This window comes from Papaver somniferum, chromosome 7 (genome assembly GCF_003573695.1).
Source record: "Papaver somniferum cultivar HN1 chromosome 7, ASM357369v1, whole genome shotgun sequence".
NCBI classification, from domain to species: domain Eukaryota; kingdom Viridiplantae; phylum Streptophyta; class Magnoliopsida; order Ranunculales; family Papaveraceae; genus Papaver; species Papaver somniferum.
The window spans coordinates 984,187-1,010,133 of NC_039364.1; the positions used below are offsets into that span (position 1 = coordinate 984,187).

Genomic DNA, 25,947 nt, shown 5'->3' on the forward strand with positions numbered 1-25,947 from the left:
ATATGTTACACGCGTCCGTGTCTTCTGTGCCAATGTGAAGGTAAGCCACCTGTGCCAGCCCAATAGGGTTGCGATATTTGTACTCCCTTATTTGTATCAGAAGTTATATTTTCTTTTTTCACTCTTATTAGTTAGGAAACATAATCAATTTGGATTATGTTTCCCAACTAAGAAGAGTGAAAAAAGAAAAATATAACTGGATCTTCTGTTACAAATAAGGGAGTACAAATGTCGCAACCCAATTGGGCTGGCAAAGGTGGCTCACCTTCACATTGGCACAGAAGATACACGCCCATGTTACACATGCTTCACGTATATTCGGGAAATTACATGAGAAGATTTTAATAATAAAGAGCACCAGATTTGTGCCCATGCTACGCACTGGGCATCTTTTTTCTTATGCATGGTAAGCGCGGGGTTTTTCACCGTCCCTTGGCGATGTATTTTTGATCTGGTATACACGGGGCTTAACCCCACCTCGGGGCGATGCATTTTTGATTTGGTGTGCGCGCCTCGCCCCATGACGATGTATTTTTGATTTAGTGTGTGCAGGGCTTTGCCCCCCCGTAGAGATGTATTTTTGATTTGGTGTGCGCGGGGCTCCGTCCCAGCCTGTGGAGATGCATTTTCCATTTGGTGTTCGAGGAGGCTTTGCCTCGTCCCGTAACGATGTATTTTTGATTTGGTGTGTCGAGACAAATACATTAAATAGGTGGAGAATATGTGCATGTTTTACTTATTTATTTTTGATAAAAATATTTGTGAAATATGTGGACCTGTTCCCCTTTATATATTAATGTGGATTTTTTTCCTTTTTATATATTGAATTTGGAAAAAAAAAGAGTCATAATATATAAGTATTTGAAATTCCAAACACGGTAAATTGAGTTTTCCTTTTGAGTTTGTAATTTTAAAACCAATTTTACATTGCCAAGTGTCATCATTTAAATATTGTCACGTCATGAATTCCAAACTGAATTTGGTTTTTCTTTTTTCTATTCTTTTTAAATAAATCATGTGTTGTTAAGTGCCCTCACCAGAAAAAAAACACTCATTTCACAAAACTCAAACCGATTTATTTCGACCAACAAAAAATGAGGATTTCTCGGTGGTTCAACGTGATAAATTTCATTTGGCTAGGTCTTTTAAGACATTAGATTAGATTGGAAACTAGACGCATACACGGTCTCTTAATCGTTGACGCTTGTCATTAGCGAAAACTTTTGTCTAACGTCTTCGTCTTTATTTAACAAAGTCTTTATCCACTTAGTCTTGACGTGTAGGGTATGTCTGCATACCAGAAGCTTAGATACCTGAGAAGCAGGGCAGACTGATGAGGACCATCTAGCTAGTCGAAGGTTCCGTATTTTTCTAAAATAAAATACTAATTAAGTTGACTGAAAACTAAGTCTTCCCAGTCAAACAAAACAAGATTTTACGATAAGAGCTGGGCTGTCGATGAGTAGCCATTATCTTGAACCAGAACCTTCCTGTGTCCCAAAAAATACTAGTATTACTTTTTAATTTCACAGAATTGGTTAAGAAGACCAAAATCAACAATTCTTGGGTGAAATGGACATTTAGATTTTGATACTGTTTAAATGGACAAAAATGTAAATATAGCCAGGATGTAAATAGTTTCATCCTACCCATTTTTAAATACTTTTCTTATTTCTAATTTGCATCAAGATGCATCCAGTTTCATCCTTGCTTGTAGAGATTTAAAAAGAGTCATGAAAATTAATAACTTTGCGAGAGTTATACAGAATTGAGCAAAGTTTTGCGGAGTCATGCAGAGTTGTCTAATGTCTTGCGGACATTTGTAGAGTTGTAAAAACAAATTTATATGGAAATATGCATGATAGACATAAATACACAATTTATTGTAGTTTATTTATTATGATAACTTCAAGTAAATTAAACTAAATTATTATTATTATTATTTATATATATATATATATAACTTATTTCTTTTGTTCAATGGAATACATGAAAGTGTAACAATGAATTATAAAAATTATTATTGTACATTTGTACATAATAATTAAAATTAAAAAAATGTTTAGTCTTATCATATAATTTATACTCATCTGTAATAGGAGTTATATAGATTCTGTATTTATGAAATAAAATAAAAGAGAGTAAAAAACATCTTTATAAAAAATTTGGAAGTCTTCCAAAATCTTACATATTTTGCAAGACTTCTATCAAGGAAAATATATACACAAAAGTCACTCAAAGTCTTGAAAATAGATAAGTATTCAAAGTCTTTAAATTTTCAAGTTTACAACAAGTAACACAAATTTAGAAGACCTTTTCACAATCTACAACAAGTAACATAAACTTTGAAAGAGATTTTAAAAGTATACAACCAATAACACAATATTTTGTAAATCTATTAAACTCTTTGGAAATCAATAAAAATATGTATTGAGTAAACCCCTGTAAGTCAGGATGAATCCAGTTTCATCCTTGCTATTTTTTGGTGTCCATTTCACTCATAATAATTTTTACTCATCCATTTAAATCATGTTTTAAAAATATTTGGGCATATGATCCATTTTCCGTTTTAATTTTTGTTTATTGTTGGACCATATAATTCACCGTAAGGACTAAGGAGCTTTGGTATTTTAGACTTTATTTTGAGTTACCACTTCGGACCTTGGTACGTGTGACAACAATTCATCGTAAGCTAAGCCTTTTGGAACTACTAAACTAGGAGGCGTATTGACTGTTATTGTCATGATAATTTGTGCAAAATTTCTTTATGGACCGCCTCGGAAAACTACACAGAAACGTTCCCCTCACAGATTTAAATGGTGCTTCAGGCTTCATGGACACAGGAAGTGTCAAGAAAGTAATAGCTGTAGTATATAGTGTTTGTCACTGCCAGGGTTCACACCAAATTATACCCGACCATTAGAAATATTGTCATGTGCAAGTGACAAAACTTGACTGGACGGGAAGGTCTATTCAGGACCATCTCATCTAATAATAGTAATCCTGGTAGTTGTCCTTAATAGCCTTAATTTGGCCCTTCTCTCACGCTTATTTTGAGCAACACAATGAGTTGTAACGGATTTACTTATCTCCTTCCATTAATTCTTAGAATTGAATAGATAAGACCCAAATGAAGCATATACCCAAAAAATTATTTTCAGTTGACTGGAAATTAAATAAGTCTTCTGAATCAAACAAAACAATATCTTGTTATAAGAACCCTTCCACTTTAATTACTTAATCATCACCTAAAACCCAAAACTCTTAGTTCTTGAAAAATGTCGCAACGAGTAAAAGTTTCCACTCATACTTTACTGGCACTATTAGTAATACTGTTAGTTTCATCTTGCAGTGTTGTCCTTGTTGCGTATGGTTATTCTTTTTCTTCAGCTCATAATAAACAACACTTTCATCAAGTAGTAGGTGTACAACAGGAAGTAGATGCTCTTTTGGAATGGACATCAAGCCTTGCGAACCAAAATCATTCCCTCTTCTCTTCTTGGATGATGAATTCTACTGCAAGTACAACATCTCCTTGCAAGTGGTACGGAATCACTTGTAACAGCAAAGGAAGTGTTGTGAAATTGAGGGTAACGGGTTTGGGTTTACAAGGTACGCTCTACAATTTCAACTTCTCATCTTTCCCCAACTTTGTTAGTCTTGATTTAAGCCAAAACAAACGCTTTGGGACCACTCCCTCCCACATTAGTAATCTTCCAAAACTCACCCATCTTGATCTTTCCATGAATAAATTTTCCGGACATATCCCACCAGAAATAGGCTCTCTCACAAGTCTGATATACTTAGATATTTCTAAAAATCAAATCAACGGATCCATCCCTCAAGAAATTGGGAATTTACATTCTCTTACTGTTCTAAGTTTTTACATGAACAATTTATCTGGTTCAATCCCCACTTCTATATGCAATTTGACTAAATTGAGTATATTATCAATTTATGGAAATCAAATCTCAAGTATCATTCCTCGAAATATAGGAAGACTGAGTTTTCTTACCCTCTTAGCTTTGCCCGAAAATAATCTCAGTGGTTCAATTCCCACTTCTTTAACCAATCTGACTAGACTAAAAGAACTGTACCTAAATGATAACCAACTTTCTGGCATTATTCCTCAAGATTTAGGAAGGTTACAGTCTCTAACAGACTTTGATTTGTCCGCAAACAGTATCAGAGGTTCAATCCCTACTTCGATATGCAATTTAACCAATCTTACTAGCTTATCTTTGTACGAAAATAATCTCGATGGTTCAATCCCGACTTTTTTAACCAATTTGACTAGCCTGGAGATTCTTTCCCTAGGGATAACCATCTTTCTGGTATCATTCCTCAAGATTTGGAAAGGCTAAACTCTCTTATCCTTTTAGCTTTGTACGAGAATAATCTCAGTGGTTCAATCCCCAATTCTTTAACCAATCTGACCAGGTTGGAATCTCTTTCTCTTCACACAAATAACTTTTCTGGCATCATACCACGAGATATAGGAAGGCTAATTTCTCTTACCTTCTTAGGTTTGTACGAAAATAACCTCACTGGCTCAATCCCAACTTGTTTAACCAATCTGACTAGGTTGGAAACTCTTTCCCTTCAAACAAATAACCTTTCTGGTTCAATCCCTGCTTCTGTGGGTAACTTGAAAACTTTGTATAATCTATATCTTTCTTATAATCAACTAAGTGGCTCATTACCAATAGGAATCCACAATCTAACACAATTGAAAAAGTTGTGTTTGAACGATAACAAGTTTAATGGTTTTTTACCCCAAAATGTTTGTCAAAGCGGAACACTTGAAAAGTTTGCGGTAGGATATAACCATTTCACGGGTAGGATACCAAGAAGCCTTAGAAATTGCACCAGCCTTAGAGTTCTGGAGCTTGAGGTTAATGGACTGGTTGATAATATAACAGAGGCATTTCACGTATATCCGCATTTGGAGAGATTTGGTGCGAGTAATAAAATGTTGTACGGTGAACTCTCAAAAGACTGGGGGGATTGTCAAAATTTGACAGGATTATCTTTCTCACGGAACAATATTACTGGTACAATACCATTTGAAATGGGAAAGTTGAAGATTTTAACGGTACTTTATCTTCATTCAAATAACTTAATTGGGGAAATTCCTATGGAGTTGTTGAGTCTGTCTTCGTTGATCATGTTAGATTTGAGTCATAACCGTCTTTACAGTAGGTTTCCTTTTGCAATTGGAATGTTATCCAACCTACAACATCTCGATCTATCAACCAATAAACTCATCGGTTCAATACCCAAACAACTAGGGGAGTGTTCAAAGTTACTATCTTTGAATTTGAACTCAAACAATTTTAATGATAGCATCCCACCCCAAATAAGAAACTTGGATTCACTACAGATTTTGTTAGATCTTAGTTACAATGAGTTGAGTGGAGAGATACCATCAGCTTTCGGGAAACTAAGCAAACTGCAAACACTAAATTTATCCCACAACAGGCTTTCCGGCTCAATTCCATCTTCATTTGATCAAATGGTTAGCTTGATCACCGTTAATATTTCTTACAATGAGTTGAGTGGTCCTATTCCAAATATCAAGGCCTTCAAGGATGCTCCAGCCGATGCACTGAAGAACAATAAAGGGTTATGTGGTAATAATTCCAGAGGTTTAAAACCATGTAATTCCTCGGTTGTTATTATTGGAAGAAAAGACAGCAATGATAATAAACTTGCGTTGATAATACTACTTCCGTTGTTCGGTTCGTTGTTTCTTTTATTTATACTTTTTGGAATTTGGTTTCGCTTTCGGAAAAGATCAGTAAGAAATGACGCGCCTTCGAATCCAGCAAGAAAAACCATTACTGGAAGAAATCTATTTTCGATTTGGAATTATGATGGAAAAATTGTGTTCGAAGACATGATTGAAGCAACCGAGGATTTTGATACTAAATACTGCATTGGAACGGGAGGATATGGGAGCGTTTACAAAGCAGAGCTGTCAACAGGTCAAGTTGTTGCTGTGAAGAAACTTCACTCGTCAGATGAAGATTTTGAGATATCTGATCTTAAGTCATTTGAAAGTGAAGTTCAAGCATTGACAGAAATCCGACATCGAAACATTGTGAAACTATTTGGTTTTTGTTCTAATGTATAAAGGAGGATATCATTTTTGGTCTATGAGTTTGTGGAAAGGGGAAGTTTGAAAAATGTTTTATGTGATGGGGAACGTTCAATGGGGTTCGATTGGATAAAGAGGGTGAGATTCATCAAAAGAACAACTACTGCAATTGCTTACATGCACCATGATTGCATTCCTGCAATAGTTCACAGGGACATATCTAGCAACAATATTTTATTGGATTCTGAGTATGAAGCTCGTGTTTCTGATTTTGGTACCGCGAGGATTTTGAAGCCAGATTCATCCAATTGGACTTCACTTGCAGGAACCTATGGATATGTTGCTCCAGGTATTTAATCCGCTTAGTAGAACCAATTTTTTGTTGTTGTTGTACCATTTCCCATTATTAGCTAGTAAATTTACATTATTTGTGTTGTTACAGAGCTTGCATATACAATGAAGGTGACAGAAAAGGGCGATATTTATAGCTTTGGGGTGGTCATATTTGAAGTACTAATGGGAGGGCATCCATCTGAACTCATCACATTAATCTCGCAAATTCTTTTGCAATCTTCATCTGCGAGTAATGTCGGGCAAAACACAAAATTATGAGACATTTTGGATCAGTGCATTGAAACACCACCAGATGTTGTTCAGAAGGAAATAATGTGTATTGCGAAAGTTGGATTTTCATGTTTACGTGGAGATCCACTTACTCGTCCAACCATGGAAGAAATATCAGCACAACTATCATCATCAACTCTAAGCAGCACATCTTTGCCGAAGTCCTTTGAAGCTATTACTTTAACAGACCTACTCATGTCAGAATAGGTTTTAGTGTGTGTGATGTCAGTATTAATATTAAACTATAACTTTAAAATACGAGTGTACGTACGTGAAACTATTAATTTCTTCATGGTACCAATTTTTTTTTAATACATTGTATTTAATATTAAACTATAACTTTATAACAAGAGGTACATGAAACTATTAATTTGATCTTGATGGTAGCAAATTTTGTATTTTATTTAACTCATGGGTTGTACCACACAATAGAGCCTTGGTTATACTGCATGATGCTCATATCAATGTGGAAGGTTGTAACAGTCGTGGCATGAGTATTAAATACCTATATAAGTACATCCACAAAAGAAGTGATCGAGTAACTGCTGTATTGCAGACATCAAAGCCTAAACAAACATCGATGGAGACAAGTACAGTGCATCCACAAAACAACAATGCAAATGCTCGGCCAAGGCCATCGTCTGGAACACTGTAGATGTGACGCAGAGTAGTGGTAAAGATGGTCAAGCAAAGAAACGGAGAGGAAGAAAAAAGGGTAGGAAGAACAAAGACCAGTATTCCGACAAAGAAGACGAAGGACCTATAACAGATGAAGTGGACACATACCTTGATTGTCGATATGTTTCGGGTTCAGAGTCATCGTGGAGAGTTCTCAATTTCCCTATCCAATTTAGGAACCCAAGTGTTGAGAGGCTTCCTTTTCATTTAAAAGGTGAACAGTACATTTACTACAATGGTAAAAAGGACCTAAAAGTTGCGATGAAGAAGGTCGATCCTAATGCAACAAAATTTCTTTGTTGGTTTGAAGCCAATACAAAATATCCTAAGGCAAGAGATCTCACGTACGTGGATTTTCCAAAGGATTTCATTTGGTGTAAAAAGAAAAAGGAATGGTGGGAAAGGCAACGGGGATCCAAAATCGGTGGTGTTTACTACGTTAGTCCTGCTTGCGGAGAAAGATATTATCTGCGCATACTTTTGAACATTGTAAAAGGACCGCAGTCGTATGGGGACATTTTAACCTTCAACGGATAGATATGCGAGACTATCAAGGAGGCTTGCATTGCACGCCGTTTGCTCTAAGACGACAATGAATGGCGTATGGCGATAGTAGAAGCTTCAAAATTAATTTGCATCGTCGTCACCATCTTCGGTATGCTATCCTTTTCCAAACCATCATGGTACCATAAATATTTTGTTAATATCATACTCTTTGGTTTTAATTTTACAGTTCTGATTGGATGAAAATAGATTTATGTCTAATTCCTTTGTTGATCATCAGGTGTATCTTATCAATTATTGTACCTTTGCAGGTATAGCATCTTTATTGCTTCCAGGAGGTCGTACAGCTCACTCCAGGTTCAAAATTCCACTTAAACCAAACGAGACTTCGAGTTGTAATGTGATTAAGCAACAAGAACTTGCCATGTTACTCAAAAAGACAGATCTAATTATTTGGGATGAAGCTCCGATGGTGCATCGACATGCATTTGAAGCAGTTAATAAAACTATGATTAATATAATGATAACGGATGGTAATGTTGCTAATACACCCCCGTTCGGTGGTAAAACTCTTGTGTTGGGCGGTGACTTTAGGAAAATATTGCCGGTGGTTACTAAAGGGTCAAGAGAACAGATAGTAGATGCATCAATAAGCAGGTCGCCACTGTGGGAGAAATTTAAGATTTATGAGCTTAGTAGAAATATGCGATTAATTAACACTGACGCAGATGCTGTTGAGCAACAGAAAATTAAAGAATTTGCCAAGTGGGTTCTTGATGTTGGAAATGGTAGGATACCTGCTATTGCAATTAATGAATCAGAGGAGAAGAGCTGGATACAAATTCCAGATGATCTTTTGATAGAATGTGAACAAGATCATCTGCATAAGATGGTTGAAACTATGTACTCAGATCTACTTGCAAACATGCACGTCCATGAATATCTGAAAAATAGGAGTATATTAGCACCAACAAATAAAAGTGTAAAGGAGATAAACGATCATGTGCTAGCAATGATACGCAGATACGAGTATGAACTATTAAGTGCTGATTCCATCGATCCAGAATCATATAACTACCAGGAAGCTGTGGTATTCTATCCGAAAGAATTTTTGAATGAAATGGAGGTGTCGGGATTGCCAAGCCATAATCTGTTCTTAAAGGTTGGTGTTCCTATAATGCTTCTCAGAAACATTGACCAGGCAGAAGATTTGTGCAATGGTATTAGGGTGGTCGTTAAAGAAGTTGGAAAGAATGTAATTCAGGCAGTTGTGGTGACGGGAAAGGACGCTGGAAGGACAGTTTTGATGCCGAGAATAGTGATGACTTTATCGGAGACAGATCATCCATTCATTCTGCGCAGGAGACAGTATCCACTAAAAGTGTGCTTTGCAATGACGGTGAACAAGAGTCAGGGTCAGAGTTTGCCGAATGTTGGAATTTATTCGGATGAGCCTGTTTTATCTCATGGTCAGCTGTATGTTGCAGTGTCGAGAACTACTAGTCGACAAGGGCTAAAAATAGCCATAAAGAAGAGGGAGGGCGAACCAGAAGGACGAATGAGGAACATAGTCTATCAAGAAATTTTCAACAATCTGAAGTATGACCAGAATATACCGTATCTTACCCAAGATGCATTAACACTTTAAAAATAATTATTAGTTTTGCATCTTGGCTTTACCCTTCGGGTATTTTCGGTATATATTTTTTTTGTTTTGAAAACTTTCACTGGTTTTTTCATTTGGGATTGTACAGTTTTTTTTTTTTTTTAACATTTTTAATCGAGCTTTGTGGACTGGAAGCAATATTTTCTTAACTATAGAAATTTCCGCAATTCTTTTGGGATGCGCATGATGGATATGGAGATCGGTTAAAAACTGTTATGTAGATTTTGGTTCTGATTTTCATACACCACGTTTGGATTCAGTTCATGTTTTTTATGTCTGATCTATTCAGTTTGAAGATCTACAACTTAGCTGATTAGATTAACTTTGGAGATATTAGTGGAAAAGTCTTCCCAGTTCCACCGCTTCCGTAGACAAAATCTGAGAACTATTTGGAGAGCGTTCATTGTGTTCTGTTTTTTTTTTTTAATATTTTGAATTATTTTCACTGCAGACAGTGTATCTATATGAGTGTGAGTGGTGGTCATTCCTCAATTAAACTGGAAATCGAAAAAATGTATAACTGTGTAGCGGAAACATGTGACATTAGAGGGGTAGGCAACATGTATAACTGGTTTGCCAGATACTAGGAGATGGGTTTTGCATTCTTCGGGAGTATTCTCAGTTAGTTCTCTTTATTCGAAACTGGTGGAGACTACATGAATAGATAATTTTCCAATTCGCTTCATATGAAAATCAGCAATACCTCCAAAGATTAACTTCTTTGTATGGAGTTTGATTCATGGTAAATTAAATACGAAGGATGTACTTCTGCGCAAAGGAATTCAGATCGATAACTATTGCACTTTTTGTGGTGATAATGCAGAGACGCAAGATCATCTATTTTAACATTGTAGAGTTTCTTCCAGGGTTTGGTCTATTTTGCTTCCTAGTTCGTGCTGTGCTTGGGTCACTCCAAGGACTGTAATGTCGCTAGCTCACTGCTGGCATAGTACAGACTTTTCTTTCAATGGGAACTTCATTTGGAGCCTAATTCCTACGGCCATTTTCTGGAGTTTATGGAAGGAACGCAACAGTCGCACCTTTGACAGCAAGCTTCAGAACTGATGATGATCTAGGTACAGAGGCGAAAACTTTGATTTTACTTTGGGCAAATGCAACTGGGAAAAGAGTTCACCTAAACTTCTCTAGTCCAGTGCTCAATGACTAGGAAAATCTTTTTATGTAATCTGTATTTTGTTCTTCTAAATTTTTTCTTTTTCTTTTATGTCTACCTATGGTAGCCTTCTGTATATTCTTTTCCCTTAATATATCTTCTTTTCTGATAAAAAAAAAACAAACATTTGAGGCGTAGGTTTTGGTGGTGCGTTATCACTGTTTGATTTTAAATTTTCAAGCCAAACATTGGTCTAATTTTCCCATAGGAAAATACATGCATGCAACTTACGGGGCCTAAATCATTGTGGCTCTGTTCTAAACTCACAGGAATCTATTGTGATAAACTAATCTATTGTGATAAACTAATCTACGGTTCCTATACCATCTAAATTTTCTACCATTCTTAATGATACTAAGATATTTTAATATCTTAAGTATACCAAATTTATGAATGGGGTTACAATTAAACACTCCATGTATATAAAAGTATGTATATTCGCTGCTAGAAAATTATATAGTTACGAGAAAACCTGTGCATTTCACATATAGGGGAGAACCCGTAAGTTTTGTAATCCATTTGTATTGATAGTTTTGTCACTAAAATTGACAAAGGAGGAGAACTCGCAAGTATTGTTGGAGTATTGCTCGGTCTAACTCGCAAGTGTTGATATCTCAAGCTTGTTGTCAAGTTTAGTTGATCAAAACTATATTCTTGATTTTTAGTCTACTTATAGCTATGTGTCGGATTAGGATATAATGTGTATTTGAGCATTAGACTTCATGGCGTTCACCATTTGAAAAAGAACATCTACTGAAGATCTTTGTGGAACTTCATCAAAAAGAGGTATGTGGAGAATAAAACTTATCTATCACTCAGAAGTCTAGTCTATTCTATCTTCTAATGAGACTAAGTTGTATAACTATATAGACTGTGTTTCTACACATTTGAAATTTTGAGACGAGTTTATCTCGTTTATCTATTTCTAGAAATACGAGCTGAAAGCTTTCTTAGCTTAGATTAAGTTCATTGTCTACTTGACAAGTTTAGTTGGAAATAATTTATTCGTTGGAAACTGAATATTTAGTCAAGATGATCATGTGAAAATTACCTTGAACATCTTGCATGATTTGAGTGAGACAGTCATTTGATGTTAATTCTGGAAGTTTTGTATTGAACAATTAATCACTTGAAAATAACTTGAAGTTAATGTTATGTGTAAGATTACCATTGTCGACTTCCAAGGATTTTTCAATGATTGAATAAGAGTTTTAGAACTACTACCAATGTTTGGATACACACAGTATGCGTACCTAGTGTGCGAACTGAGAAGTGGTAATTCAAATCCATTTGTGAACTCAGCTTGCAAACTAAAGTCCATAGAACATTGATGAATTAAGGTATGCGAACTAACTTTAAAAACCGTGGCATTATGTTCATGAATTGGTTCTTGTATAAGTACATTGTACAATTAAAAACCAAACTGATTTTGCTTCAAATTGTTCATGGATATTTCTATGAGATAGTGAACATTTCAAAAAATCTATTGAAACACATTTAGATTCATTTGATTGTCTATCATAATTTATTAAATATCATATTTGATCTAGATGTGTTACATGAATATGGCTAAATTGAAAGTGTGCATATGGCTAACTTAGGTTAACTGTAATTGAGCCAACTCGTTATACATGTTTAGGTACGGTTACCATATCTAAATAACTATATTTCATTTGTGTGAATCAAGATAATACCATCTAATGGTGGAGATTGATTTCTTAATTTCTAAGCAGACTTAGCTTGATTCTTAAATCAGGAGTTCATCTAACAGTGAATATTAATTTCTTTGTTACTAAGTTATCTTAGCATTGATTGTAGGTAACCCTGATTTGAAAGACTATATAAGAAGAGCCTCTAGCAATTGGGAAAACTAATCCCCATTCTGCGTGTCCTAGTAATATACTAAAGTCGATTCTCCATTAACCCATGTTTTCTCTTCTCTTAAAAACCATACTATGGTTGACGACTTAAAGACTTCATTAGGGATTCGTGAATCCAGGTACCACTATTTTACTCTGTAGTTGCTTATCCTGATCTTATATTTAATATCGTATTGATTTAAGTCTTCTCTAAGGTTTTCTCGAGATTTATCTCTGATAGGTAAGATGCAAGAAATCACAAAGTTGTTCGTCTCAGACTTTGTAGTTTCGCAATAACTTCTTCTACTCTATGTGGATAAGTCATTATGAGGTGACTAATTTTCTAGGCTGCAGCCGGTGTTGTAAGACCGGATTATTAGTTAGTTCATGCTCATCTTGATCTTTGAATCAAAACACGGAATAAAAAGAATAAAGGATGGACATATATATCGGAGAAAAATTTGTTTATCAGTCATCGACTTTGGGTCCTAGCAACTCTTAGTTGTGGGTGAGATCAACTAAGGGAATCAAGTGTTCAGGGTCTTGCGAGATTCAAGAGCCTAGATTATCTAGGGCTCAACTATATTCCAGTCCGAAGTTAACTTGTAGTAGGTAGAGTCTGTAGCGGCTTAATACAATGTAGTTTTCAATTCTGGACTAGGACCAAGGGTTTTTCTGCATTTACAGTTTCCTCGTTAACAAAAATTTTGGTGTCAGTGTTATTTATTTTTCGCATTATATTTTTATGATATACTAGAAATATCACAAGTTGTGCGTAGTTCAATCACAATTCATCAGTCCGACCTTGTTTGTTGGATAATGACTTGATTAACACTTGGATATTGGTCGTTGGTACCATCCAAGTTATTCTCATAACAATCAGTCCACCTATTAGAATTACAAACTTCTTTAGGAAAAACTTAAATCTTTTTTATATTTTTTCTTATGGCGCTCAGTAACTTGGTGCTCTCACGAATCGTATTAGAGTTTGGTCCATATAGATTGCCAAACGAAATAGTTAGGTGCGGTTGTTGTACCCCCGCATATTCACTTGGTATTCCTGTTCAGAGAATTTGGTCCATACAGAGCCATTGTCTCCATATTTGTTCATAACATCTCTGGAAGGATTGTCGGGACTCCTCATGCATGCTGAGCAAAACAGAACAACCTAAGGAATTCAGCTAAATAATAATTGTCCAGTTATATCTCATCTCAGAGGTTAGAAATTTGATGCATATTTTGGATATTTTTAGTAAATTTTCAGGGAATAATATAAACTATCATAAATCGGGGGGGTTTTACATTAAAAAGGTACACAATAAACATATGAATTTACTGGGTAGAATGTGAAAAGTTCGGAGAATTTCGAAAGATGAAAAATACCTGGGGACACCTCTGTTTTTTAACAGGCAAAGGGATTTAAACTTTGAACCTTCATTAGAGAAATCTTACAAAACCTTTCATGGATAGAACCAAGCTTTTATCTCAAGCGGAGCGCACAATTTTGATTAACTCAACTATATCTGCATACCCATGTTATTAGATGCAATATTTTGAGTTTCCAAACAATGTTTTAGAAACGTTTGACAAAATTCAAAGATACTTTTGGTGGAATAAGAAGAACCCTATGAAGGCTTATTATCCTAAGGCTTGGTATGGGATTGGTACACCTAAATAGTGCGGAGGCTTACGGATTCAAAATCCACATAATGTTAATATTTATTTATTGAGTAAGTTGGCACGGAGGTTGTTAAATAACCCAAAGGAAGGGGAATTTTCGACTAAGTCGGCATATAAGATTTTGTCTAATGAGGAAAACAACAATGGGGATAACATTTGGAAACATATTTAGAAATTGAAAAAAAACTCCCTTAGTTACTCTTTTTACTTGGATAATGGTAACTGATATACTTCCTCCTAGAGATAAAATGAATGCAATTTTAGAACATGTGGAATCTTCGTGTCTGTTGTGTAATACAAACCTACCGGAAACATCATATCACCTATTTACAGCTTGCATTTTCACAAGAGTTATTTGGTTTTTTATTGGTTTTCAAATGCCTAGATATAACGGGGATTTCTTCAATTGGGTTAAATCTTGGTTCTCACCTACTTTATGGGATTAGAAAAAGATTTTTAGTATTATTTGCCGGAAGATATGGAATCATAGGATTGAAGTTAAGTTTAAGAGGGTGAAACCGGATCCGATTTAGTGCATTAAAAAATTCAAGTTCTCTTAGAAGATTGGAAGAAACATTCCGAAGTGACTATATATAAAAGAACAAAAACCAGATGTGAAAATTACCAAAAAAGGAGATTGTTACAGAATACAAACATGATATTATATATGTACATGAATCTTATGATATGGAAGATGGATCATATGGGATTGGGATGATATATTGGTTGAATAACAAAATAGTCGTTATTTGTTAATTTTCAGGGCATACAATAGGACCAGCAGCAGCAGAAGGCTTAAAAATACAAGGAGAGATCCAGTGGGCGCAAAAGTTGAACCTAAATAACATTCAGATAAACTGTAAGGAGGCAGTAAATTTTTTGAAAAACAAACCATCAACATGTGACCGGAGAATAGAAGCTATTTTGAAGGATTCTGAACTCTTTTGTATAATAATACTAATGTAAATATTAAATATGTAAATCGGAACGGTAATTGAGAAGCGTATAAATTAGCAAAATGGAGCGGGAAAAAGCATAAATCTTTTGATGAAAATTATTCTAGTAATTTAATTTTGAAATCTAAAATATTATAAGGGATAATAAATCGACATGATTGTTATAAATGTTTATTGCATGGGCTGTAATCTAGGAAATATCTAGAGTTTCACGTTTATTTTACTTAGAATCCCTTGTGCCTAGGCTATATAAATAAAGGTTGTATTCTCCTTTATTCATACACACATTAATAAGAATTCTTCTTATTTCTCTATTTTCTGTGTCCCTTTTTTTGTGTCAAACAACGTCAGCTACGAAGCTCCACAACTGAGCATTACATATTTTTTTCTAAACCTAATTATTATTATTTATTTATTTTCCTTCATTTGATTTGAGCAATTTATTATTATTTTTTTATAATCTCTATACCGTTATTGGTTTATCTCTTCTGTAGATAAAACAATACGATCAAGAATAATATTATTGGAATCCGTGAAAGTCTTATACCGGTATACTATGTTTGGTAGATACTGTATGACTTATCAATCGTTTCTTTATTATTTTATTTTTTCTTTGCTTTCTTCTATGTTCAGAGCGTCCACAGTGGGCGAGTAAACCCAAATATTTGGTAAATTAACGAGACGTAGAGGGACGTATTATCGACTAAATCGTGACCATCGACTAAATCCCAGATTATATTTGGTCCGGGACCAAGACTAAACCCAGATATAGTCGAGCGGTTGTATAGTTCACGCCCCACCACCAGGCGGATATATAATCTACGCCCCACACCAGGCGTACATAAAGTCCCCGCCCCACCACCAGGCGGGTATATATTCTACGCCCCACACCAGCCGTACGTAAAGTCTACGCTCCACACCATGCGTAGGTAAAGTCTACGCCCCATTTTTTTTTTTAATTTTGTATGGGGCGGGCATTATACCCCCACCCCATTCTTTGTTTTCCAAAACATTTGTAGTGGGGCGGGATTTATACCTCCGCCCCACTTTTTTTTTTCTTTTCAAAGTCTCCCCAATCAGGCGGACGTATAGCCCACACCCCACACTAGGCGAATGTATAATGTACGCTCGATCAAATTTAATCTTCCACCCGTAACGTCACACACCATACCAAACTCAAATTTGATCGTTTTTTTGGTTTTTGATCTTTGGTTATACTCAGCACCACTGGAGCTGCTCTCATACACCAGATGCTAGGCATCTGAAGGTGACAGATCTCAACACTTTTCTTTGTGATTTTTTTGTGAGTCTCTGTACTCTTTATATTTATGAATCTCTTTATGATTCAATGATTAGATCATTAGATTATTATTTATTTACCTATAGCAGACTCCCAACTTGCAAGCACTTTTGTATTTTTAATGCTACCGTGCTACAGCCATATGAAGTCGAACGAAGTTGTTATAGCTTTTGACTTGGAACGATTAGAGCACTAATATTGAAAAGCACAATATTCTTTTGTTTTTGATTTTACATCGTTTTGTTTTTTTAGTTCCTCTGGTTTCGTGATGTATTTTTTTATTGTGTACTGTTATCAATTTTATATTATTTTATTAACAGTATTTCTTTATATTTGAAGTGTGTGTTAAATATTTTTTGGTCATGTCCGGCTATGCCGTCTAACCAATGATTATTTATTTTATACCGTTAATTTAATTTTATTATTTATTATACCACGTTTAATATTTTATACTCAAACAGTGTCTAAATTCTCTAACCAGGACTTCATGGTCCTTGACATTACTGGAAAGAACAATTTGTCATAGATTTTAGACGCTGAAGTGCATCTTAGTGCCAAATCTTTGGAAAACACTATTACCCCAACAACAAATAATCCCTTGAGGATCGCTCCAAAGACTTGATTTTTCTCAGTCATCACTTTGACGGGGATTTGATATCTTACGGTGAAAGACCCGTACACTTTGTGGACAGAGCTGAAAGATCGTTTTGATCATCAGAAAACAATGATTCTTCCTCGTGCAAGGTATGAGTGGATGCATCTGCGCCTACAAGACTTCAAGAATGTAAGTGCATACAATTCAGCACTTTTTTCAAATTGTCTCTCGTTTAAAACTATGCCACGAAACAATTACTGAAGCTGATCTTTTGGAGAAGACTTACTCCACCTTTCATGCTTCAAACATTTTTCTTCAACAACAATATCGTGAAAGGCAGTTTCAGAAATATTCCGAGCTTATCTCTTTCCTTATAGTAGCTCAGTAGAATAATGAGTTATTACAAAAGTACCATAAAAAGTCACCCAACAGGTTCAATGGTGGCTCCACAGATGAATGCTACATAAAGTCAAGGCAATACTACTGAAAGTCGTGGAAAAGGACACTGACGTTGGTTAGGTCCTAAAAAGTCCAACAACAAGAAGAAAGATGGTAATATTTCCCATTATCAGAAGGGAAAAAAAGTGTTTCAAAAACACAAAGGAAAAAGTTCGCAAAGCCATTTAAAGCACCATGAATATGTTTGTCACCATTGTGGTTCACCAGGGCACTGGACAAATGTTTGTCGTACTGAAAGGCACCTTGTTGATCTTTATCAGGCGTCTATTAAAGATAGGGAAAAGAAAGCTGAAACCAATTTTTCCCAATATGACATACCTATGGATATTGCCCATCTTGATATTTCTGACTTCAAGAATGATGGAAATGAGTTTGAAGACATGGATTCTTTCTTCAAGGATATCTGAGTTTATTGTTTTAAGATCAGTTCTTTTTAGTAGATTGAGTAGTAGTTTGGTTTGAATAAGTGACAATGTTTCGTCATATTTTGTAGAGATTGTTTTTTGTTTTAGGCAGTTGATTTTAATGTATTAGAAATTCTCTTTAGTAATGAAATTATTTTCTTAGTATTTATTCTCTATAACTTATATTATTGTCTTTATTTTTCTAAGGGGATATGGATATTACTAATGGAAAGACGAAAACAAGTGACGAAGATATATGTCTTGTTGACGGCGCAACAACGCACACAATTTTTCGTAGCAAAAGGTTTTTTTTCCAATTTAACGTTAGATGCGGCCAATGTGACTACAATTTCAGGGACTTATAATCTTGTTGAGGGACATGGAAAAGCATTGATAACTCTCCCTAATGGTACAAAAATCCATGCCCAAAATTCCATATTTTCAACAAGATCTAAACGCAACTTGTTGAGTTTTAAAGACATTCGTCTTAATGGATATCATAATGAGACAAAAAATGACGCTAACAAAGAGTATATATGCATTACTACCATTATCTCAGGTAAGAAACAAGTCCTAGAATAGCTTCCATCTCTGTCTTCGGGATTATATCACACTATCCTAATAGAATCAGATGTTGTAAGTCATCCTAAGACTTTTGATCCCGATATTTTTGAACTTTGGTATGACCGTTTGGGTCATCTTGATCAAATATGATGCGTCGAGTTATTGAAACTCATATCGACATCCTCTGAATCGACAAAAAGTCTTATCATTTAATGATTGTCTATGCATCGCTTGCTATCAAGGAAAAATGATTATTAGGCCATCATTGATGAAAGTTGGAATCGAATCACCTAATTTTCTGCAACGGATTCAAGGTAATATATGTGGACCAATTCACCCTTTGTGTAGACCATTTCGTTATTTAATGGTTCTTATTGATGCTTCAACACGATGGTCACATGTTTCCTTATTTTCGACTCGTAATTTTGCATTCGCAAGACTTATTGCTCAAATTATTAAGCTATGAGCTCAGTTTCCAAATTTTCCTATTAAAACTATTCGTCTTGATAATGCCGGTGAATTTACCTCTAAAATATTTAATGATTATTCCATGTCAATTAGCATTGATTTCGAACACTTCCTTGCTCACTGCGCACTCAAAATGGCTTAGCTGAATCATTTATTAAGCGCTTACAATTGATTGTCTGACCTTTAGTCTTAAGGTCTAACTTGCCATTTTCAGCATATGGTCATGCAATATTACATGTTGCAGCACTGTTCTGTATAAGGCCAACCAGCTATCAAAAACACTCACTAGTACAACTCGTATATGGGAATAAACCAAATATCTCTCGTCTTCGAACTTTTGGTTATGCTGTGTATGTTCCCATTGCTCCACCACAAAGAGCAAAAATGGGTCCTAAACGTAGACTTGGTATATATGTTGGCTATGACTTTCCATCTATCATTCGGTATTTAGAACCTCAAACAGGAGATTTTTTAAAGAAAGATTCGCTGATTGGCAATTTGATGAATCAAATTTCCCGTCTTTAGGAGGAGATAAGCAAAACCTTGAGGAACGCCGTCAAATTTTGTGGAATACACCAGCACTAGCCCACTTTCGTCCTCGTAACGAACAATGTGAACTTGAGGTTCAAAGAATCATACATTTGCAAATATTTCAAACCAAATGCCTGATGCATTTATTGATATAGGTAAGGTAAAAAAATCACATATACCTGCTCCAAATACTCCTACGAGAGTAAGTATCCCACCAGGACATCATGATAATCAGTCCACAATACGCTTAAAGCGTGAAAGACCTCTTGATGCAAAGGATTTAGTTCCGCGAAAAAAGAGATCAGTAGTTGGTATTCTTGAAAAAGCCATTTCTCTGAAATATTGATTAATCATTCAAATACTAATACACCTGAAGAGGCACATGTACCTCAAAACAATGAGATCTCTATAAACTATGTTGGTACAAGAAAAAACTGGGATAGGATTACAATTATTCCTGATAGTAAATTTTCTTTTACAGTTGCTTTGGATGTCATTGAAAATATTGATGATCCTGACCACAATCTATCGAAGAATGTCGTCATAGAAAAGATTGTCCTAAGTGGGAGGTTGAAATCCAAGCAGAGTACAACTCATTAGTAAAACGCGGAGTTCTTGATCCAATTGTTGTACCTCCAGAAAATGTAAAAGTTGTCGGATACAAATGGGTGTTCGTACGAAACGTAACGAGAAAAATGAAATTGTGAGATATAAAGCTCGACTCGTTGCACAAGGTGTTTCATAAAGACCAGGTATTGATTATCAATAAACTTATTCTCCATTGATAGATGCCATCACATTTCGATTTCTTATTAGTTTGGCAGCTTCAGAAAAGCTTGAAATGCTTATGGATGTAGTAACAACTTATCTTTATGGGTCACTTGATAGTGACATTTATATGAAACTTCCCGAGGGATTTCGTATGCCTGAAACAGACAAGTCCAAAGATCTTACTGTATACTTAATAAAATTTCAAAGATCTCTATATGGACTAAAGAAATCCGGAAGAATGTGGTATAATCGCCTTAGTGAATATTTACCAAAAGAGGGATATACTAATAATGCTATTTTCCCATGTGTTTTCATTAAGAAATCCAATGCTGGGTTTGCTATTATTGCAGTATACGTTTATGATCTAAATCTTGATGGAACTCTAAAAGAACTGACTGAAACTGCTTCTTACTTGCAGAAGGAATTTGAGATGAAAGATCTTGGTATAACTAAGTATTGTCTTGTTTTACAAATTGAGCATGTCTCAAATGGGATATTTGTCCATCAATCTACTTACACAAAGAAAATCTTAAAACGATTTTACATGGACAAAGCACATCCACTGAGTTCCCCCATGGTTGTGAGATCCCTTGATGTGAATAAAGACCCATTTCGACCTAAAGAATATGATGAAGAAATTCTTGGTCCGGAAGCGCCATATCTAAGTGGGATTGGTGCTCTTATGTATCTTGCAAATTGCATAAGGTCGGATATTGCATTTTCTTTTAATTTGTTAGCTAGATACAGTTCTGCTCCAACTCGAAGACACTGGAATTGAATCAAGCACATATTATGTTATCTTACTAGCACTATTGATTTAGGTCTATTTAACCCTTATGAATCTAAATCAAAACTAATTGGGTATGCAAATGCAGGTTATCTTTCAGATCCACAAAAAGGACGATCACAAACTGGGTATTTGTTTACCAATGGAGATACACCAATACACTTGTTCTAAGTCTCACACATTTCAAGTTTTTTCTCTCTTGATTTTCCTGATATATTTTGTGACTTATTCACAGTGGTTATCAGGGGGAGTGTTATCAACGTGTATTGCACAGGTTGTAATCTAGGGAATATCTGGGGTTTCACGTTTATTTTACTTAGATGCCCTTGTGTCTAGCCTATACAAATAAAGATTGTATTCTCCTTTCTTGATACACACATTAAAAACAATTATTCCTATTTCTATATTTTCTCCGTCTCTTTCTTTGTGTCACACTAAGGATATTTTGTAGCACAGTTAGTTAGTTTTTGAACAATACTTCCTTTCATTAAAAAAACCCCAACCATACTACGTAGACATAAGATTTCTAGCGTGAAAAATCCCGATAGAAACAGCCCCATAGGACTCACCAGGGATTCGTATAGGTGGGCATTACCCACCATGGGTCCCACAAGTTCTATATGTACCCATATTTCCCACGGGATTTCGTCCACATAGACTAGGAATTATTATTTTAATTCTCGATTTACAATACGGTCCGTGAGTTATAATTCCAGAGGTGTCACCATCCTTCCACAAAAAACCCATCAAAACAAAAGTAACACAAAAACCCCATCAAAACAAAATTTACACAAAAATCCCAAATTTAAATGTTGGTTTCATCAAATTTTATTTTGGTTTCATCATAAAATCTGATGAAACCAACATTTAAATTTGGGGTTTTTGTATCAATTTTTAAAAATTTGGGATTTTTGTATTAATTTTGTTTACGATGGAGTTTTAATGAATCTCAACATTTGAGTGCGGTTTTTGTACCACAAGTTTGATAACCTTGGATTATTATGACTAGTTTTGTTAACAATAAGAAAAGTACTTCAATATATCATGATGTAATAAAATGCTAATGCATTTATTAAATTCGAGTAAGCAACATATAGTGCAATTTTAATCCCCGATTTACAATATGAAAAGTACTTCAATATGTCATGATGTAATAATATGCTAATGCATTTATTTTATTCGAGTAAGCAACATATAGTGCCTCATTTTTCTCATACCACACATTAATCCCGTTGTAGATGTACACTTGTAGCTGAGATGTTTAACTTCTTATACTTACGCGATTGCCGAAGCCATATTAAGCGCGATGGGACTTGTAACTTTGTACTTGTTTTCGTAGCTCCAAGTTATGGATCCAAACAGTACCAAACCCTCATAACTTATCTTCTCGGGCACAAAATGAACCTTAAACGACAATTTCTCACCCTCTTCTTTGAATTTAAGTTCACTCGGTTCCACAATGACGTTCACGCCAGGTATTGTATCCCAAGTGGCAGTAAATTCTGCTGGGCCATCCCCGTTGTATGTAACTGTTCGTGAAACCGATATATTCCCACTAAAATTGGCAACGCCAATTGATGGATAGTTTAGATCATACGTAGGAATTGGTGGTTTTTTGCAAGTTGCAAGATTTGAAATTTTTGACGCACCACTAGTACTGCATAAGAAGTCGATTATGTCACTGGTATTGTAATCGTATATCAGTCCAGGATCTAATGCTGCTGCAGGATTTATATGTCCCGATCCATAGTCGAATGGTGTTGCAGGAGAACCACTTGGATTTTTTGATATGAGTTCCATATTATTACGCATTGTCCTAGTAGCTGTGTATAATTACAATTGGAAGAAAAACAATCGTCAGGAGGATGAAAAATTCATCGACTATCTGGCAAGTTTAGTTCAAAATAAAGCTTGGGTCAGTAAAAATGTCAGGTGGAGCCAAGAGGTACCGAAAATGACAAATTTAGACCTTTGTTCAAAATGTTCTAATCAGAGCTACGAATATAATGGTTTACTAAAATAGTTAGCTATTCGAAACTTCATAAACTTGTTATAGAGGCAAGTCTAGTGGTTCTACTGTCACTTTTACAGGTCTCAAGCTAACCATTAAACAACTGTGATGTGATCTTTAACGTGAATATATACTAGCCTGTTGTCATTATGGCTGATTTTATAGCTGCTGGACTCCAAGTAGGGCGGTGACTTTTTATAATAGCAGCAACCCCCGTAGCATGTGGGCAGGACATTGATGTTCCTGAGTCAAACCTATAGTTAACCGAACCGAATTGTGTTGGTGCTGCTGGAGACCATGCTGCCAATATGTTCACACCAGGTGCTGTAATATCTGGCTGCACCAGAAAAAAACTTGAACATTTAGAAAGAAAGCAAGTTAATTTTCTCTGTTTCATTGATGTCATTCAGGCGTTTATTATTTGTAAATATCTACAGTACTTTGATAACGTCTGGAGCGATAATATTTGGTCCCATTGAAGAAAAGAAAGCCATCTTTGGTGCTGCAATGATGTTGCTAACTTCTGTTGTTGTTGGGTATATTATTGCAGTTGCATTCCTGTTTACAGAAGATAAATTTACGCACCCCAGTATCAACTTTGTTCAAGAACTAACTTTGAGCATCTTGAATCATGTAACTTACGATTTAAGAACTTCTTTTTTTTAAATCGATAAGATCTAATTAAGAACTTACTTGTTAATTTTTAAGTGTTTTTGTAGTATTTCTATTTCTTTTGCTTCAAGTCTAGCAGTTGGAATGCCATGCTCAAAGCCAATATCATTTCCATAAAACGGATCAATAAGGATCATCCCAACACCACCACCATCTTCTACGACCTGGCTTTTTAAAGTTCTAGGATCATTCATGGACGAAGAACACACCACTATCTTCCCCTTAATCAATTTATGATCAAGAGTGTTGGGGTAGCAATAACTTAAGCAAACACATAAAGATGGATGTTAGAAAGAAACAAAAAGCCAAAAATATATTGAGATATCAACATTTTATGTCAATGAAAAAACATACCCAGCAGTTTCCGCTTGAACACCAAAAGCAGGGACATCAGTTGCAAATACAATACCGTAATGTTTATCCATCTTTAGTGGGTTTATCGATGAACCCTGGAAATTTTGAAGTTCTCTTTTAGATTGTTTCAGAATTCCACGAGTAATATTGATATAATGTTTATGATAAAAATGTTTGAAACTTACTTTCAAAATCGTAGAATTTCCAAGATGAACGTAGGAGTTAAATTCTCGATTGATAGTGCTAGCAGCAACTGTAAAAATCCAAGGAGCACCATTTGCTACAGTACTAAGAGTTCCGGTATTCCCTGCGGATGCAGAGACAAGAATTCCTTTCTGAAATGCGTGAAAAGAGCCAATTGAGTTCACGTCAGTGAAGAGATTTTCGATTCCAACTTCTGGAGTATACCCTAGAGACTCTGAAATAATATCGACTCCATCATGAATGGCATCATCATAAGCGGAAAGAATGTCTGCATCAGTACATCCGCCAGGTCCCGGCCAACATACTTTATATATAGCAAGTCTGGCATTCGGCATGCCACCTCTCGCGGTACCACTAGCCATACCGAATAAACTCACATTATTGACCACTGATCCAGCAATTGTTGATGCAGTATGAGTTCCATGGCCATTGCTATCACGAGGTGATAGGTAGACAGTGCGAGGGTCAAGTAATCCTCGTTGTGCTTCATATCCATCTTTGTAAAACTGAGCACCAATTATTTTCCTGTACAATTAGATGCACAAAAAGTAACTTCAAATACAGAAGTCAAAATATATTTCGATAACGACTATTCGATTAACAATAATTACCTGTTGCAGGTAAAGTTATTATTCAGATCTCCAGCAACACATTTTCCTTTAAATCTCTCCGGAATAGGCCCTAGTCCCTTATCATTAAAGCTTTCCGACTCGGGCCAAATTCCTAAAATAAAATAATAATAAAAAAAAAATTCACTCCCTCAAGAAAAAGATAGACTTAATTTTCAAGGACTCAAATAATATACTTTGTAGTCCTTACCTGTATCAAAAACACCAACGATCACATCCGATTTCGATTCTATTTCGATTGATTTATTATCTTGCGGAAAATCATGGAGGAGGAATTCCCAGGAATGAGTAGTATGTAGTTCATAAGCTTTACTTTCAAAAACTGAAATGACTGATTCTGTTTCTGTAATTCAAAATAATGTAAACAATGTCAATGATTCTGTTTTGTATAATAGAGATATGCAGACTAGAATCGAGCTTACCGCGAAGCTTTTGTGCTTGTTCTGGCATGAGTTTGGCTGAGAAGCCTCGAAAGCTCTTATGATAGTGGTAAACTGTCGCTTCTTCAGCTTCACGGATACTAATAATGATTTTTAGAAAAAAGTAGATTGTTTTTCATTAGCATTAAACATCACAAAGTATTAACGTACCTTCCGGTAAATTAGAAAAAGCTAGATTGTTTCTCATTTTTGTTTCGGATTGAATGACAAAGTATTAACGTACCTTCCGATAATTGATGCAAGCAAATCATGGTTCGATGATGTTACTGAATTTGAGTCGGAGTAAGAGTGTTCTCCCATGTACACTATGTAGTGCTGCACGTTTTACAAAAGAAAACATACAATATTTAATTCTGTTTATTTGACCCAATCAAATTCATGTTTGGAAAATATCCATGAGTTCACAGGTTATACATATAAATAGTACCTTGGTTGTGGATACAGCTTCATTTGCCACAGCATGTCTGCAGAAGAAAAAAAGAGTAAGGAGAATTATAGTAATGTACTTTTCCATGAT

At 35.3% G+C, this 25,947-nt stretch overlaps 4 protein-coding genes across 4 annotated transcripts; 3 read left to right on the forward strand and 1 right to left on the reverse strand.

The window, feature by feature from the left end:
- The first annotated feature begins 3,278 nt into the window (after window positions 1–3,278).
- LOC113292600 (MDIS1-interacting receptor like kinase 2-like) lies at window positions 3,279–6,865 on the forward strand. Its single transcript, XM_026541482.1, has 3 exons — window positions 3,279–3,590; window positions 4,298–6,449; window positions 6,543–6,865. Exons 1-2 carry the CDS (start codon window positions 3,279–3,281, stop codon window positions 6,134–6,136), a joined length of 2,151 nt encoding a protein of 716 aa, XP_026397267.1. The 3' UTR covers window positions 6,137–6,449; window positions 6,543–6,865.
- Window positions 6,215–7,939, forward strand: LOC113292602 (probable serine/threonine-protein kinase CA_C1728). Its single transcript, XM_026541485.1, has 3 exons — window positions 6,215–6,449; window positions 6,543–6,683; window positions 7,380–7,939. Exons 1-3 carry the CDS (start codon window positions 6,215–6,217, stop codon window positions 7,937–7,939), a joined length of 936 nt encoding a protein of 311 aa, XP_026397270.1.
- Window positions 7,940–7,998: 59 nt separating this feature from the next.
- Window positions 7,999–9,554, forward strand: LOC113292606 (ATP-dependent DNA helicase PIF6-like). The gene is made up of 2 exons (XM_026541488.1): window positions 7,999–8,085; window positions 8,187–9,554. Exons 1-2 carry the CDS (start codon window positions 7,999–8,001, stop codon window positions 9,552–9,554), a joined length of 1,455 nt encoding a protein of 484 aa, XP_026397273.1.
- Window positions 9,555–22,165: 12,611 nt separating this feature from the next.
- Window positions 22,166–25,947, reverse strand: LOC113294138 (subtilisin-like protease SBT5.3). The gene is made up of 11 exons (XM_026542557.1): window positions 25,858–25,947; window positions 25,654–25,745; window positions 25,413–25,510; window positions 25,181–25,333; window positions 24,973–25,084; window positions 24,343–24,886; window positions 24,158–24,252; window positions 23,825–24,064; window positions 23,572–23,689; window positions 23,270–23,468; window positions 22,166–22,943 (listed from the first exon to the last, which is right to left on the reverse strand). Exons 1-11 carry the CDS (start codon window positions 25,942–25,944, stop codon window positions 22,396–22,398), a joined length of 2,286 nt encoding a protein of 761 aa, XP_026398342.1. The 5' UTR covers window positions 25,945–25,947; the 3' UTR covers window positions 22,166–22,395.